This window comes from Ostrea edulis, chromosome 1 (assembly GCF_947568905.1).
Source record: "Ostrea edulis chromosome 1, xbOstEdul1.1, whole genome shotgun sequence".
Classification (NCBI taxonomy): Eukaryota; Metazoa; Mollusca; class Bivalvia; order Ostreida; family Ostreidae; genus Ostrea; species Ostrea edulis.
Window position 1 is genome coordinate 17307432 of NC_079164.1, and position 19636 is coordinate 17327067.

The window sequence follows — 19636 nt, forward strand, 5'->3', positions numbered from 1 at the left end:
TATTTTAACTTTAGAATACTTGTGCGTGGAATCAGAGTGGTATTTTTTTTTTTGGATGACTGATCACTAGATATGAATATTTCCGTATTCAATTTGTGTTGAAAAAGCAACTGTCTATGATGTCAAAAAGTTTAGTCTTTAATTTATCGTGATGAATGGTCGTGTAAAGTGTTGAAAAGTGATAGGTTTTGATGTTATTGATCTGGGAAAAGTTTTGCGATTTCAAGTTTACTAAAAGAACTTTAGAATTGTATTTAGAATCCACATTTGATTAACACCACTTCTGGCATATGTAGTCGCACAGTAAGTTTGAAGTTTCTCCTTCACAGCTGTTAATATTTTCGTGAGGAGCAAAGATAAGGGCTTGGTAAAGCACTTACTGAATCCCGCGATGTATCTTTGTAAGGGTTTTTATGTACTTTAGGAATCCAGTACAGGTACAGTAACTCATAACCATTCGACCCATTGACTGGGATATTAAATGTGTCTAAAACTGAAGCATGGTTTTGAAGAATTTCATCTTTTGAAAAGGCAGTTGGAGTACAAGTACGATTACCGAAAATGGAATTAATGCCAAGTTCGTTTAAAATACAGTTGTAATAATGAGCCTTACAAACAAAGACAATGTTGTTACAAGCATTGTCAGCTGGAACCAAAAGATATTCCTCATGTAACCTATCTAATTCTGTTATCACTTCTGGTTTACTAAACACAGAAGGATAGATGGTGCGTACATTTGTTTTAATATGTCTAATGCGAGATTTTAATATGCAAATGCAATGAAATTTCCTAATCTCCACATTTTTGGCTAACTTTTGACGTTTGAGTTATATGTTACTTCAGAAAATACAAAACACACACTTGCTTACATTTCAGATTTACACACTTTGTATATATCAGTATCAGTTGCAACTTTAATACAAAAACCGTGTACTCGATACTGTAGGTAAAATTTCAAAGAAACTTGCTTTTCTCTTTTGAAATCCTAAGTTTCCGAATCCTGTGGCTTTGGCCACTTGCATTCTTAATCATGATTGTATATTTCTATAGGCATAACTTTTAATATAGTTTTTACTAGGTTTGAAAATCTATTTTAAAATTAAGTGAAAAACGGGGACCATCAGGAGCCCTTAATATCCTAGGTACTGTGCTCTTTTCTTTTCCTAGGAGGTTGTCCTGGAAAGTTCGTCATTGGACATGTATGATCTCTTACAAATAACTCTATGCAAAAACGTGAAGTCAAATTGAAAACTGGGCAAATGATGCTGTTCTTTTACATATAATATAATTAGTGCACTTTCTGAGCTTTTTCTTTTAAATTCTTTCACAATTGCTTGAGATGAAATAAGAACTCAATGTCCGTATCTCTTTAACATTCAAACCTCCCTATACACGGCAGCGAAATAAGTACTGTACATATACTCGTAATACAAAGTATGAGTAATTTCATCCGATTTCAAATCAAAGTGAACTTCCTTTTGATTTTGTGTCCTTCAAGTTTTGTTCGAATGAAAAGATCTTGAAACAGCCATACTGACTGCCTTTATAGAATATAAATCTGGACTAATACATACATGTATCAAGCTTGAAATCAAACATTTAATGGTAATCTCAAGATTTATACACTACAAATAATGTTACGCATACTTTCAATTGCTCTCATGTACACCTGCTTCGTTTCAAAATAAACGTTCGATATAATTATGTTATCCATAAATTTCCCTGTAACTTGATTTAGTAGACTCTATTTTAGTATATATATATACAAACTTTACAACGATAGCAGCGGTACATGCCTTCAGAAGAACTTTGAGGTAAGGTATTGTCGAGGAAATATGTTCTTTAAAAAAATTATATATATATATATATATATATATATATATATATATATATATTGTATAAGCGGAAAAGAAACTAAGTAATGTTATTTATAGATTCATATACAAACTATTATATTACATTATATATACCATTATTTGATGTAATGCATTGTCTTTCAATTTGAAAATCAAATCACGGATTATGTCCTTAAATAATGGTTGATACGAACAGCCACTGAAAATAGGGGGCGAAAAAAAAAAATCACTAGTTTGACAGCGTGTATAATCGCCATTTGCACCCATGCATTCTTTACAGTTACGACACATTGAACGAATCGGGTTAGGCAGAAATGCCGGGGTATGTTCTGCCATATACGCAATAAAATCAAAGTACTAAAAATACTGATGGGAGTTAATTTTATGTAGGTTTGCACCAGATGCTTCTGGGATTAAGATTATTATTATTTTTTAAAAGAAGAGTATCCTCAACATTCATATTTACATACATGTACATACAATCTAATTAAAATTAAATGTTAGATCCGCTCACATACTCGCTACAGAAACATCAAACAACATCCCATAGAGTGTCACGTCAGAGGTTAAATTTGCAACAATCAATCAATTTTCCCGCTTCATATCGATAGGGTATCATCCCACAATTCCATGCAATGTTTAATAAGGAAGAGAAAAAATGGCACCACCCACGATCGGGAATTGTTTATCGCGTGTTTTTTTTTTTAATTATTATTATTAAATTTTACACTATGGCGACATTGGGGAGGGGATCTTTAACCCCTAGGATATGGTGTCCGGATAGAGCCATTTGCAAAAATGTGACTGCGCGTTAGTCACAACACGCCGTCACGCCAACAAGCAACGCGCCTTCGCGCTCTCACGCCAACAAGCAAAACGCCTTCGCGCAGACAAGCAACGCGCCTTCGCGCCACGCAAACAAGCAACACACCTTCGCACCGTCACGCCAACAAGCAAAGCGCCTTCGCGCAGACAAGCAACGCGCCTTCGCGCCACGCAAACAAGCAACACACCTTCGCCATCTTTAATAATTAACCAAATACAGTATATAATGCAGATTCTCACTGGATGCCGATGACACTTTTTCCTTTGTAGCGATTGGTGATTTTTTTATGCAAATTTGACCTCTGACGTAACCCTCTATGAGATGCTGTTAGGTGTTTGTATAGCGAGTATGTGAGCGGATCTAACATCTAATTCTAATTAGATTGACGTACATATAGACACTGGTAAGATAACACCTTGTCTGGACTGTATTTTACTATTCCAACATATCATATACATTTATTCTTAGAATAGCTCATTTTGTCAAAATATGTCACTACATTAATATTCTAAAACAAAAACATTGTTTTGAAAAACTCCACACTTAACAATTCTTGTGTTTATGTTAATTTTTTATTTTTTCCTTACAACTCCTCTTTGAAAAATAGGGAAAGGATTGACATGAGTGATGCCTAAACAATTCCCCATTGCTTAAAGTGCACGACCTTGTACTTAAGCCTCATATATTACTTATTTTTTATCTTTAAAATTGACCCCGTGGTGATCCGAGTTAGAATAGGTCGCAGTAACCCTTGCTTGTCGAAAAAAACGACTAAATGGGGTGATCCTTCGGATGAGACCGAAAAAACCGAGGCACGATTAAGACATCTCCCTGCTCAAGGCCATAAGCCCCGAGCCTAGTTCCTTCACAGGCAATGGTGACTTCTCCATATGAATGAAATATTCTCGAGAGGGATGTTGGCTCGCTGTTTTTGGCTATATTTAGCTCTAAAACTTCATAGTTATTTCGGATTTCAAACATTTCGGTTGAGCATCACTGAAGAGACATTATTTGTCGAAATGCGCATCTGGTGCATCAAAATTGGTACCGTATAAATCTTACATGTTAAACAATATACAATTAATCAATCTTGAAAATTTTCTAATATCTTACGTAAAATTTGAAATTCATTTCCTAGAGCTCTATGCAAATCATCTCGGAAAATCCCCACGAACGTAACTTCGTAAGCATCAACAATTGACATTAAGATATCTTCAATTTATTCAATCTACAAAACAAGTCATATGGTTTTAATTTTGTACATGTGAAAAAGCCAAGATAACGAACAGTGATCAATTTCATAACTCCTATAAGGAATACAAAATTAAGAGTCGGGTAAACACGGAGCCCTGTATATGCAGATAGTTTATTGCCAAATAATGGGCCCCAAGGGGCATAGATATTGTATATATCAGAGACTGGATCAGGCACCTAGGAGGATTAAGCATTTCCTGTCGACGTTAAACAATATGCAATCAATCATGAACGAATGTTTTAATAAAAGACTCTCAGTGTATTACAATCATATGCATGTCCCATCATTTTTATGTAGGACATTGTTGTTTTTACTTCGAATTGTATGCTTTTTATGTAAAGCAGTTTAGAGATTTTTAATTGATTAGGGCGCTATATAAGTCTTAGTATTGTATTGTAAAGACGAAGATAACGAACAGTAATCAATCTCATAACTCCTATAAGCAATACAAATAGAGAATCGGGCAAACATGAACCCCTGGATATACCAGAGGGGGGATCAGACGCCTAGTAGGAATAAACATCCCCTGTCGACCGCTAGCACCCACCGTGAACCTTATATATTGATCAAGTGAACGTACAGGTGCTTATGTATAGGACTTCAGGTCCCCTTCTCCCTCTTTGTACTTTTAATATTTTTGGTGTATTTCTGATAATATAGTAAATTTTAGAGTGTTTTCATTCAAATAGAATACATAAATCTCGCAAAGAAACCTTTTTTTAAAAAATGTCATATCACCGATTATAATAGATAAACAAGACGGACAATACAGTCGGCAACATTTTGAAAAAAATGCACTTTGCTGAAAAACACTATTGAAAGAGCAACAATAATAAACTACTAAATGAAAAGAACGTCCATTCTAAATCAACTGATGATTCTTGGATTAAATATATCGCTATTTAGTGCGCAATAATTTCTCCACCCGTTAAATGTCATCGTTTTAACCTCACCACTTTGTGAGATGCTGAGATATTGCTGTCCCAGCCCACTGTTTTTAAAACGAAAAAACCAGAGGCAAGGTATTCTCTTACCTTTTTCGTGTAATTAATTGTTGATGGTATTTGCAATTGGAAAACCTCTTCTCGGGTTAAATAGTTTACTGTGACAATATATTTTCATCTAAATAATTCCTAGGAAGAATTCAATTTATATTTTTAGATGTAACTTTATTTTAAAACTAATCTTTAAGTAAATGATGCATATACAGTTACAAGGATTTATCATCTTATCATTCAACGTGATGATCAGAATATCAAGAAATTCATGTTTTTTCTTCCCTATTCTAAATTGAACAATTTGACAAAAACTTAATGGATTCAACTTTGTGTATAAATAATGAAGATTACGTGAATCAACAGAGAAGTGCATATAAAACGTGAGTGATTAATTCTACACTATGAGTGTTGTAATATTAAGTCTAATTTAATATTAATTTATTGGGTATCATGGAAAGTTATTTCACCATTATGAATTTAAAAGGCAATAAATCCTTTAATCTAACCATCTAGTAAAGGAAAACTAAAATGGTATTTTATTCACAATACATGTATGTACATGTACCGATTGTTACACACGAGGTACACGTGCTCTACCTGTCAATTGGCTGACTCTTGTAATGCGGTTTACTACGGAATCCGGATAGGGCCACGTAGTTCACTATCGCACCATCGCGCCATCGAGATATGGGTCGATGGTGCGATGACGCGATAATGCGATGGCGATGGTGCGATGACGATGACGCGATGGTGCGATAGCGCGATGACGATGGCGCGATAACGATGGTGCGATGGAGCGATAACGCTATATCGTCATCGTGTCATCGCGCCAGCGGCATCGCGTCATCGCCATCGTACCATCGCGTCATCGTAGTATCGCTCTATCGCACTATCGCACCATCGTTATCGCATTATCGTGCCATCTTACCATCGTTATCGCGCTATCGCACCATCGCGTCATCGTCATCGCACCATCGCGTCATCGTCATCGCATTATCGCGTCATCGCACCATCGACCCAAACCTCGATGGTGCGATGGTGTGATAGTGAACTACGTGGCCCTATCCGGATTCCATAGTTTACGCCGTTTTAGAAATATTTTAGCCATTTTATGGCAGTTAGATTATTGAAATATGTTTGGTTGTAAGTGTTTGAGCTTCCCTGACGGTCCCATTGAGCCTACTCTTTTTCGAAAATCAGGGAAACGATATTTTGCGTGCCAAGGGGTTGTGGTCCTGGATACGGGATACCCTTTATCATGTAAAAGTTCAAAATACATACACAGGTAAAAATACAGATCATTTCATGTATATTAAAAGTTGTATTATCAAAGAATTCAACTTTTTCTGTAAAAATCGTATCTTGTAAATATTGTATAATGTAATGATTGTCAATATTTGTACAACGTTTTTTGCATTGATTGCACACTACTAAAAGGTTTATCCCTCAAAGGCGTAAAATCGCTGCATTCTAAAACAATGTGATCTATATTTAATGGACAGTCACAAGATAGACATTCAGGGTGAAGTTCTCTGTTTAGTAGGTAAGAATGGGTCAATTTTGAATGTCCGATGTGTATTCTTGAAATAATCACTTCGTCCTGGCGTTTAGATCATTACGATGTTACACGGTTTGCTTATTTTGTAATGAATAGAATAAAGTTGACTAGTGTCAGAGAAATCCCAAAATATTTGCCATAGAGAATTTACATATAGTTTTGTGAAATATTCTAAATCAGTGTTGGGAATTTTAAAGTGTGAAATATCATCTTGAAGTTCATATTTCCCGACCATGTGTATTTAAAAAAACTGAAATTCTATAATAGTGTGTAGTTTGATTTTCAAACTTTTTATGACAAATTTTCTTCAAAATACACAACAAAATATCTGGGATTTTTTTTTTTTTATCAATATTTGATTTGATTTACAACTGAAAGTTTGGAAAAGTCTGAATTGCATAACTGGTTGCTTTCACACTAAAATAATCAAAATGAATTTAGTGTTGAGCACATAAACACATTTCTTGGTTTTATCACTAAGGTGGAAAATGAATACAGCCACTCCAACATTGAATGTAGTGATGTACGATATTTTTGGTTCGCTTCAGTTTGTATTTTAACACTACTATCACCAGGGATCGATTGATTTTCCGATTGTGGTGCGGCACGTGTGTACATGTATATGTGTCCTTGAATTTGAAAGGTCCTCGCAACTGGTATAGAATACGCAGAAACCGCAACTTCAAAGATACCGACTTTTCTATGTCCACGCTAAAACCTGAACTTTCTGTCCGTGAGGTCCCGTGTTTTTTTTACCTGTGCTGTATTATGATCGATGATGATTGTGCGAAATATCGCTGTTGACATTAGATTGTATTTCTAGTGATATTTTGGTTGTTTCTCAATTTACATATTCAATTGACCGACGGTAGAAAAGTAATTTTCACAGAAATTATGCATTTTTAAACATATAATACGTACAAACGTTTTACGATCTATTTGGTGCTAGCGTTGCAAATTACATCTGTTTGTAAAGAAGTGCTAAGATCCACAAAACTCTGAGCAGAGTGACTGCATAGAGGAGTTGATAAAATCAACTCCCCAAAACCTCTAACTTAGCAGGGAGAGGATTGGCACTTGATGTAGACGTCGTTCCTTTTCGTCCCTAACATGTTATATAGGCGATAAATCCGGTGACATCACAGGCCAGCGCAACACATGGAAACGTATTGTTAAGTAAACACAATTCCGCAATGGTTATCGGTCGAATATAAATAATAAGGTATCATTTTAAAATATATATCGGGATATACATGTAAATACGGGTTGGTACGTAATCAAATTTACAATATTTAAAAGCCCTATGGAATTTGATCACGTGACCAAACCGTATTTATATCCCGATAGATATTTTAAAATGATATCTTATTTCTTTTATATATATATATATATATATATATATAATTCAATAAAAAAAAAAGCAGGAAAATATACAGTTCCAAAATATATTTAAATATGAAAATAAATAAATAAATAAATTTATATGTTTTTTTATTGAATTATTTTGACTGTGTGATATCAACTCTTTCTATTTGGATTATATATATATATATATATATATATATATATATATATATATAAAACTCTAAACACTTTGTAGAAATATTTCGACCTTGCTACTGGTATTCTTCAGTGGTGCTTATTTCTCATAGCAACGTAGCTATGACGTCAGAACCTACTGCACTACGTAAAACTGCATGTAATCTATGTATAGAGAATACAAGGTACATGAAGTAACCCAAATAACATTATTTTAGCCACTAAACTGATTTACATGTACATGTACTTACATGTCACTATGATACTTGACCACATTCTGGTTTTCCATAGTACTAAAGCATAGCTTACCCCCCTTGACTTGATATGGTGTATTTATTCGCGAGGCTTGCCGAGCGAATAAATACACCCTATCAACGAGTTGGATAAACCAAATATCAAAACACGCAATTATAGATGTTTTATTAATCTCATACGTCTTCTTTTAGCTTAATTTTGAGATGATCCCCAGTATATATGGTAAAAACAGCTGACTGAATTTGTTTTGTATCCGCGGCTCAGACGTCGTGATTTATCAGTCTTCCTTATGCGAGAAAAAATAGTGCGCATATAATATTTTCATATACAGTACAAAATGGCACTTTTATAAAAGAAATCATGGATGAAAATTGTTTTAGAAGGGATAATAGTTTATAATTAATAATGGTTTTGCCATTCCAACAAAATAACAACCATTGACCGAGTATTTATTTTTTGACGTAGGCCTGACCTTCTGATAAAAGTTTGATGTCGGCGTCTTTTTGAAATAAACATGTGTAGGCTAACAACGATCAGGGAAAGTAATATTTTAATGCAGCTGTAGTTTACTTTATTCACTCACACCATATTATGGTACATGAGGTACAATATATACAACATTTACAAATAGAATATATTATATGCAAGGTACACGTGGAAAAAGCAGGGAGTTGTTTTATATACATAAAATGAGTTAAGGAGGACAGAATTGGTAATATATTTTAGATATAAAACTACACAATTTGATAAGTATATTAACTCTGAAAATTTGAAAAAGTTAGGTTTGTGACAATATTTTCTACACAGATACTTTAACAGCGTTATTAGAATGTTCAACAGTTTACAATGAAAAGTAGAAGAGTTTGTGCATTTGGATTTTATTCACGTGGTTTCTTTGGATCTGAGGGCGAGAGGAAATCCCGAGGCACTTTAAGCCTAGTAAGTAAAGCTGTTGAGATTTTAGCACATTCAATATGACTCCAGAGAAAAGAGACTGTGGTTGTGAATACTTGGTACCGCAGCATGTCGAGGTACTTTCGATTAGGCTTGTCCAGTAGGCGGTTGATTCCTTGTCGTTGATAATAGTGTGGACATCTTTTTGTTTTCTGGTCGTAATTTTTTAGTAGGCCTAGTTATTGATCGAGTTGACATTTTTATGGCCGATAACTTGCATTAGGCCTATATGCCAGTGGGGACAACATCATTTTAATTTTGCTATAAAAGAAATTCTAAATAAATACAGAATAACAAGTTATGCGCTTTATTTCATGTGTCGATATGCATAAACACAGAAAATATGTCATCCAAGCGGGGACAGTGTCAAAAGTAGTTCGGACCGGAAGTGCTTTATCAAATGGGCTTGTGATAAGCTAATGCTTTATCTCATTTGCAATATACACCACACGTATGAGATAAAGGGTTGTATTACATATCTAATACATTTATCTTAATAATAGGCCAAGTAAAATTAATTAGTAGATTATCATTCCCGCCCGCCCCTCGAAACTCGTCCCGCCCCGATTTTTTTTTTTATTTTTCAAAATTACGATTTCCGGATATTTTTATGTCCGGTCCGGTATCGTTAACGTACTTTGTTTCACTTTGCCTTTTAGAAACCCAAATACACATGTAATTATGATTTATAAAGCCTTTTCTCAATGAGAGAAGGCATTTTCGAGGTCAAGAATACCATGGCGAAAAATAAAAAATAAAATCCTCCCACCCGCCCCATTTTTTTGTGAAGTTTGAATGATAATCTACTAATTAATTTTACTTGGCCATATTAATGAAATTGACTGAATTCAAAAAATGATCTTACAGGTCTCTTGAACTGGTGTTTACCAGATAGTGATGACATTTCACTCTTCAGTCTTTCTGCCATATTTCCTAAATTCCTATGTATTCCCTTTTATTAAAATAAACTTGAAATATCCTTATTCTGTTAATTAATATATTCCTCCATGACTTCACAAAATAACCCCCCCCCCCCAAGGGAAGGTAAATATATGCGTATATCCTAAATGTGTACACAGTGTAAAAATATTATAAGCATGTGGACCAGGCTGGCATATCCCATGTGTAATTGTATACGTCCATACATCCTTCTTGTTACACAAGGGGGGGGGGGGGGGGGGTCATATTTCAACACTTGACAAATTATTTGTAATGAAAGCATTTAGGAACTTGTTGACTTTTTGTTAAGAAGTCTGCATAATAGCCTAGTTAAAATGTTTAACCTAGTGTATTTTTATTAATTTATCTGCTGGAAAACCAAAAAGGAAAAAAAAAATGGACATACCTACGTGTACTTTCAACGCTATTTCAGATGAATTCTTGAAACTTTAAAAAATCTTAATATAGTAGATATGAATTATATACTCAACTGGAAAATCATACTTTATTCATCATTTTCAAGGATCAGAATGCATATTTCAAAACTTAGCATGTTAACACCCCCATTATCATTATACCCCAACATTACATGAGCATTTCATACAGGACATCGGTGACGTTTGAGGCGAGTGCAAAAAATATAGCACTCTTCTCATCTTTTTATTTTTACTGTTAATTAGGGTGTCAATGTTTCTGAAAAAAATTATAACTGAAAATATAATTTCAATATTTTGAGGATGCATTTCCCATGAAATGAGCTGCAGTGCAGAGCTAACAAGTAGCCATTTGAAGTTTATCATGAAACCAACATGAAATCAAATTTTGATGGGTTTGTTTTCTTGTCCATGTATTTTAGATTATCCTTTCTTCTTCTTCAAGTAATATTAAACTATGCTTTGAAAAGATAGTACTATTCGATTAACAAATGACGTTAATGACTACATTGTATATACACAGTATATTAGGCCTACATTGTTGACGAGATACTCTATAACCTTGTGATCTGCCCTATTTTCACAGCGTTGTTGTACTAAACTCTTTATGCTCTTAGAGTTTTGGTTATCCTAGCCTGAAAATTACTACTTTCTAAAGAATGAAAAACTTGGTCATTGATCTAAGAGCAAAATAATCAGTGTTTAAATGGCAAAATATTGAGCTCTGTGTTCATGAAATAGGCGTTCATTGCTACAAAATATGCGCTTGAACATCAAATGAAGCAAATCTGTGGATCATGATTACTTCCCGAATAAGAACGAGTTACTTTACTTCCGTAATATCGAAACTTTGAGTTCATTCAAAGGGTGTAATGATGAAAATTCTATCAATTACACCACACAATACTACGCGTGATGCATGGTACCTGTAAGTTCGGACTGTTTTCACATCCGAAAACAATAAATATCAACAGATCTTAATGTTAGAAATGATTCATCAAGTAGTTTCTATAAGTTCATAACCCTACTAACCTCTATAAACTATTATATACCATATAAATCTGTAAACAATATTGCAGTCGACACCCATACGACCGTCTAGACTGCCATCTTTCTGCCGTGTCACGTGACTAAGTATGAACCGCGAGCTTCGAGCACTTACGTACTAAGGCTAATAGCAACGTAACGCAAGACTACTTTACACGAAAGTACTATGGCGTCACCGTACATCTAAGTATTATAAACGTCAAAGTTGATGTTGCGCGAAAAACATTTGAGAAAAGTAAGAGTCTAATAATAAAATGAACAATACTCGACCTCGTGGACACATCCTAAAATATGACTATGCGTACAATTAAATATTTGGTAAGTAATGTAACAGAATTTTAGAAAGGTTTGTACACAAAGCAGTCAACTCCTGGCCTAAGTGAATACAAACAAGAAATATTTCCGTGTGGTACATAAGTATTCAATTTTTTCTTCCATAAATTTTCTCTAAAACGACGATAAGAGTTATCGATGTAAAGTTTTTCAATTCCTATTATAGAATAATCGTCAATACTATGAGAATCCGTATAGAAATGAATAGCATGGGGATCATCAAATTTACAATTTTGGTAAAAGACTACCTGCTCTTTCCAAATATCAATTTAGCTTCAATTTAGTATTAATAACACTAATCTAAGAAGATGTTATTTAAGTGTTTTACATATAGACATTATGTAGTAAGTTTGGCCCCGCCCTGGGGTCAGAACCCCTACCTCGGGGATCATGAAATTCAGTTTTGGTAGAGGCCTTCCTGCTCTACATCACTATGCATTTAATACTTTTTCTTACACATGTGCGGTTCTTGAGAAGAACAGTTTTGGAAATTGATCAATTTTGGGTAGTTTTTGCCCCGCCCCTAGGGCCGCAGGGGTGCTGGAGTCCTGAAATTTACAATTTACGTCCCTCTTGTCCCAAAGATGCTTCATACAAAATTCGAAAAGAATTGGAATGATAGTTATTAAGACGAAGTTAAAAATGTCTATTGTTCACACATTCAATAACTGACCAATTTACAATTTACGCCTCCCTTGTCCCAAAGATGCTTCATACCGAAAAGAATTGAACTGGTAGTTATCAAGAAGTTAAAAATGGAGTGTTGGTAAAATGTGTAGTAATAAAGTGCACCGCCACGGCACATGATACGCCCGTCACATATTGTTAACAGTATAGATTGTACCCATTAAGCATTTTTTTTTTATATCACCTTAATTAAATGTCACAGTGACCTTAAAGTAGGATGCGACACACCTTCTACCTAAGATGAATTAGTTGACCAATTTTGGTGATTCTAGGTCTAATAGTTTTCAAGTTATGAGCCGGACAAGTTTTTGCCATATATGGCCATATCTTCTTAATGAAAAGTCACAGTGACCTGGTTTTAATGTGCGACACACCTTCTACCCAAGATGTATCTACAGACAAAGTTTGATGATTCTAGGCCTTGTAGTATTTAAGTTACGGGTCGGACACGAAAAAGCTAACAGACGGACGGACAGACGGATATCTTCTTAATGAAAAGACACAGTGACCTGGTTTTAATGTGCAACACACCTTCTACCCAAGATGTATCTACAGACAAAGTTTGATGATTCTAGGCCTTGTAGTATTTAAGTTACAGGTCGGACACGAAAAAGCTAACAGACGGACGGACAGACGGATATCTTCTTAATGAAAAGTCACAGTGACCTGGTTTTAATGTGCGACACACCTTCTACCCAAGATGTATCTACAGACAAAGTTTGATGATTCTAGGCCTTGTAGTATTTAAGTTACGGGTCGGACACGAAAAAGCTAACAGACGGATGGACAGACGGACGGACATGAACGCCATACCATAATACGTCCCGTCTTAAGACGGGCGTATAAAAACCGGGCCGGGCCGGGTCACCTTCGTAAACCGATTTCTTTAGTTTTCTTCGTTGATATATCTTTGCTTGTTTTGAAACTTACAGAATATATTCTTAATGATGCATTTAGTCATCGGTACAAAATTTAGCACTCAATATTACCTACAGATAAAGAATGCAATGATTGTATAAAATCTGGTTGGTAAAATGGGTAGCGAGACCAGAACACACATTATTGCATATTTTCTATAAACTATGCACCTACTGCTGAAAACTTTGCATTTTTTTTTCAATTCATAGAGAGTTGAATTTGATACTCAATGCATTATTTGACTATTTCAATGCTTTTTATTTCACTTATCGGCGATTTTTCCAAACCCGGGCCAATAGGAAACCGGATGCGGTTGACCCGGGCCGGCGTTATTTATTCCGATATAGTTGCTACTGTTTTTGATTAATTAACCGTAATTGTGAGATCAAAGTGATATCCATTCATAATCAGTAATTGATGGGAAGCTGAATTACGTTCAGGATGCATCGAAGATGAAAGTGCCAGCTAACACCTTCAGTTTATTCGGAATTTCAATATTCAGCCATGGGTTACCCGTATCCGGTTTCCTTTTGACCCGGGTTTTAATAAATCGTAACTATCAAATATATAAGATTAAGATGTTTCACATCAAACGAAAATAAAGTAACGAAGAAAACTAAAAAAAAATTCGGATTACAAAGGTGACCCGGCCCGGTTTTTACTACCCATTTTACCAACTATCTTAAAAATGTTCAATTATTAACACACGACGCACCGAGGTCCCGTGTTATAGCAGGTGTGACACGATAAAGACCCCTCCCTGCTCAATGACCATCAGCACCGAGCATAGGCCGAAAATTTGCAGCTCATCACCGGCAATAGTGACGTTTCCATATGAATGAAATATTCTCGAGACGGACGTTAAACAATATACAATCAATCAAATTACATGTATTCTGTTCTTGGCTTGCTCATCAATGGGTTGTTTAAGGGGCAAATAAGGAAAAGTCCTATTTGTCCAATGGGATGATCACATAATGGGTGACGTAATTATTCTCATACGAGGACGAGTTAATTAATGATGGTCATCAGTGCAAAAACGGTAAAAACGATAAAAGAAAGTAAACAAGGTAGAACCAACTCGTAAGTTAATCATTGACTTTCGTGGTAGCCTTTTAATGATAGCTTTTTAAAAATAGATTTCAATGAAGAAATTTGCCGTACTTCTTTTACTGTTGGTCACGTGGTACATGCTGCATGATGCTTCCGGTGGTTGGAGAAGGCGAAGGCGAATAAGACGAATAAGTGTCGGGAGAGTAATCTGTAGGTTGTCGTGTAAGTGGATATGTAAAAAGGCATGTCCAATCTGTGCACCAGTGTGCAGCCATCCCTGCAAAAAGATATGTGGAAAAAAGAGGGTAAGTGTGCATGATTTTCAAGCCTTGAATACCATTTTTGACATCTATTCTGCTAGAACAGGAAACCGTGTGTTTACCATTAATATATAAATGTATATATATAGCTTAATTTGGTGTACACTCTTTTCTGTATTTTGTCTTGGTTGTCACTTTTTTCTTCTTTTCTTAAGGTGGCTCACTACACCCAGAAATAGTTTCTCAAATCAGTACTAATTGAAAATTATAAAAGATATGATGATATACAATAAGTTTATATGTCAAAAAGGCATGAAATATACAAATTTGGATAAAAACATGATTTTCAAAAAAATTATTTCAACACATATGAATAAAAGACGGGGGAATTTGAACTCGAGATCTGCGGTTCACTAGCCCAATGCTTTAACCACTGAGCTACGATGACTGACAAACAAAGCGATCGATACAAATAATTTCACAAAACATTTAAATTGCCATCTTGTGACGTGGTGTCATACAGAGTATAAGCTTTAGTGTAGTGAAATACCTTAACCTTGCACAATCTCCACCCACCCCCATTTACACCTTTTGCTTTTGTACATACTGAGATCAGATTTTAAATGACACAAAAAAGAGCTGATTTAAAGGTTACTTCCAATAAGTCGGGGACCCCCCAGAAGCGCTGTGGTAAGTGGTGCAAAACCCTGCATTCTGAGCATATCCTGGTACTTCCTTTTTCACTTTTAAATTGTCTGCTTCTTAAACAAACTTTTATGTTACATATACTTTTTTAAAGACTTTTAAAGTGATACTTGTATCTGACAAAAGTATTGTAAATATATATCACTATTTCATCTTATTTATCCTAGAATTAAATGATATACTGGTGCTGATAAATTTGAATGATGTTTAATTTGTTATTACATATAAGTACCCACCTTTACTATCATTTTGACTCACAGTCGCGTTAAAATTGAATAACTTAATTTTTTGGGGTCCGCAAAAAAAGGGGGGGTCGGGACACCCTGGACCTACAATGTACCCCCAGGATCCGCCCTTGTCTATGTATATATTAGAAATTTATTCGGTACAGTTGTAAATAAGTAATGAAAATCAGAATGACAAATTCCATAAAAAAAACAATAATTTACTGCTAGGCTTTCTCCATGTGTACATGATTAATCAGGCAGTTCAAATATACAAAAGTTGTTTAGCAGCGTCTTTGTTATGACGTTGATTAAACGAGTCCTTTATGACATTATAATAAAGTTAACCGGTAGCGTTTGGTAATTGTCTTTATTATACCTCAGAATGTTTTTGCTATATAAATGTTAGGTAAATAAATTTGCTATTTCTTCTGGATAACTCTAGCCGTGAAATAGTTTCTGAACTATCTCACTCTAGGGAAATACTAGTAGTCTCGAAACTATTTACTGCATGCTATATTTTCCCGCGTTTTCTTTTATGTGAGGTCAAAGTCTGATAACTTTAATTTACCATTCTCTACCCAGAGTTCCGTGCGCTCCTCGCACTACACCTCTGTCAACGGATTCTTACAGAAATCTTGTACAAGTTTCTAATATCCAACATTTATGTTTTGGACTAAATATTTAGTCATATTATGAAATGTTTTGGTGTCATTAAATTGATGCTTACTGTAAATTGTTTAAAATCGCCGTTTTCTGATCCTAAATTTGGAACTACTTCGTAATATGCGTATGAATGTAGGACATTCACGTGGTGGAGATTTAAATGTAAACATGGAATCAAAAGTATAAAAGGCTGTAAAAATACGATAAAACTTGTAAAATAAGAGACAAGGTTTTAAATGGTAATTATGTACTTATCAGAGTGCCAGTGGGCTATGAAAAGGGGCTGATGTATCACCTGTTGCCAGAAACTTTTAAAGGGAAAGGAAACCGAGAATGATTGTTTAGATCATGTGATTATATTGTCACGTGATTCCAAGCGTTGACAGAGGCGTATGTGAAGCTTGCGTAGAGAATGATTAGTTTACCACTCGGATCACCTCTGTCGATTCCATCTAGGCTAATGCCAAATGTTAGTTTAGTTCACTTTGGTATGTCTGACACAAGTAAAGTCTACTTTGGTATAATAAAACAGCTATTTACTGACTATTCGGACAATAGCAAGTTTATTGTCCCCCTCGACAGCAACTATTTCCCTCGGCTGCGCCTCGGGAAATAGTTGCTGTATTGGGGGACAATAAACTTGCTATTGTCCTCATAGCCAGTAAATAGGTGTATAATAATTCCCACATATTATAGAAAATTACCAAACGTATTCCTACATGTATATCTAGGATTTGCTGTATATATTTTCTTTGTTTAGGACATAACGCCCCACTCACCATTGCCTTGTGAGTTCAGTTTGTGGGACAGTGACCGCAACAACTCCGTGGACTTTGGGGAGTTCTCTGCGCTCGTCAAAGCAATTGCGCGAGGAAAAGATATCCGTCTTGCTTTCGAATCGACAGATAATGATGGTATGAGGTTTTGATTCAGCCATATACATGTGTTTCACATTACTGCCTACATATTTCTAATACGATAATGCTTTGAATATTGCAACTTTTGCAAGAGTTTGGAATCATTGTTACTATTGTCAATGTACGATGGAATAATTCCGTCGTTTTGTTCTTATTGGTTGATATCCAACAACGAAAGTTATATTTGCCTGCACGTGTCTTTGAAGTGAACATAATATTTGATTACTCCAACATTGGGCTATAAATTTTGTTTTTAAAAAGGGACTATTTTACTAGCGACGATTATTATTTTGGGCAACTCAATGGAAATTCACTTTTGTCCTCCTCACTTTCAACTATCTTGCACTATAATTCATTTGTATTGAAAAAGAGAAAAAACAATGAACTTCTATCATGAACCACCGGTCGCGACCACTCAGTGGTAGAGCGTTCTCTTTGTAGGAAGGTCGTGAATTCGATCCCTGCCCGCATCTATCTTAAAACGCAAACATAGGTAGTGATTGCTCCTTCGCGAAACGTTCGGCGTTGAGAAGTGCGAATCACGGTTCTTTCGGATATGACCTTAAAAACGACAGGTGTTGGCACGTTAAAGAACCCTCATTGCTATGGCGCATGTGTCTACATCTGTGATACTTTCCACACAGCTGGTAATGTCTCAATATGAGTGAAAAATGCTCGAAGGGGCGTAAAACAAACAAATAAACAAAACTCTGTTACGTTTCAAGTTTTTAAGTGTAACGTGAGATTGATTGATTGTATATTGTTTAACGCCCCTCTTGAGAATCTTTCACTCATATGGAGACGTCACCACTGACAGCGAAGGGCTGTAAAATTTAGGCCTATGCTCGGCGCTTACGGCCTTAAAGCAGGAAGGGTTCTTTATCGTGCCACACCTGCTGTGACACGAGGCCTCGGTTTTTGCGGTCCCATGCACCAATATAGATTGGGGAAAATTGCATGTGGTGACCCTCCCTTCCGGGAAAAGATTCTGAATGTGCTCGCGTAATGGTAGCAATCAAAACATAATAGCAGTGAATAGTAGTGGAAATTGTGAATTGAACCCGTAACTCTAAGGATCAATCCAATATATTGTTTTTCAAACAAAAAAAAAAAAAAAAATGCTTGCCCCCTCCCCTACGATTTAAGATTTTGAGGTGTTTGAGCAGAACTATCCTCTTTACGTTCTTCATGTATTTTACTGTTTTGGGGTGTTTGTTTCGCTTGTCAAAAAATAGAAAGGGTCAAATCGAACTGCAGTATTGAGAAAATCTCTAGTAATCGAAAGTCTTCATTTAGGATTTAAACCTCTGAGGGTAACCGTTCACCAAGCACAGGTATTTTTGCAGCATTGATCTAAACAGAATAATAAAATCTTACATTAAAATTACGAGTATTCCAAGCGTTCAACGTTAGTATACCAAAAAGCAATGCGTTTGCAAGATTTATTAGTAATAACATACTTACATTGCTTAATTCCATGTCTGAAGTTACATAGCACTTAGTTCTTAGTATCCAAATTCCGCGTTCTTAATATCTTTCACTTTAGGTAACCCGTGGTCCTTTGTGCCCAATTTCTTTCTCCCGTTGTGATATATATATATATATATATATATATATATATATATTATGAGGTATAAACCGCAAGTTAAAGGCTAATATTGAAATGAATTATATATTATTGATTGATGGAAGTGTATTAAGAAAAATAAAACGGATCTCGCTTTCCTTCAGTGGATATAAGCGAGCAAAGTTGAAAACTCGTTGATTTCTCAGAAACTTCTGATAATAAAACGGTCGTGTGCATTTAATATCCACTTACAACACTCAAAATTTGGTTAGAATAAAACACGATTATGGCTGATATGACTGTTCACTTCATTTCCGTTGTGAACATCGCATGCGATCGCTGAGTGTGGATATTATGTACTTATCCCAAAATGGCGTTTTAAAACTTCGACTGTCAAACCCGGTTCTTAGTATCCGTGTAAAAAAAACATACTTTAGCGAGATTGCATTGCGCATCTTTTAAATTAAACGGTAATTGACATTTGAGTCAATAACCTTGATATATCTAATTGTTTTATTAATATTTACAGGAAACAGTGTTCTATCAAGAGACGAGCTTGCTGGGGCTACTTTCATGCGTGGTCAGTGCTGAAATGAGAAAAGTCGATGAATAAAATTTTCAGCAATATTCTGAATGTTTTATTAT

The 19636-nt window shown here is 35.3% G+C and overlaps 1 protein-coding gene across 1 annotated transcript; it reads left to right on the plus strand.

Annotated features, from left to right (window-relative positions):
* The first annotated feature begins 1780 nt into the window (after positions 1 to 1780).
* On the plus strand, positions 1781 to 19618 carry LOC125662581 (uncharacterized). The gene is made up of 4 exons (XM_056152928.1): positions 1781 to 1814; positions 14739 to 14957; positions 17268 to 17421; positions 19521 to 19618. The coding sequence occupies exons 2-4, from the start codon at positions 14745 to 14747 to the stop codon at positions 19580 to 19582; spliced, it is 429 nt and encodes a 142-aa protein (XP_056008903.1). The 5' UTR covers positions 1781 to 1814; positions 14739 to 14744; the 3' UTR covers positions 19583 to 19618.
* The last annotated feature ends 18 nt before the right edge of the window (positions 19619 to 19636 follow it).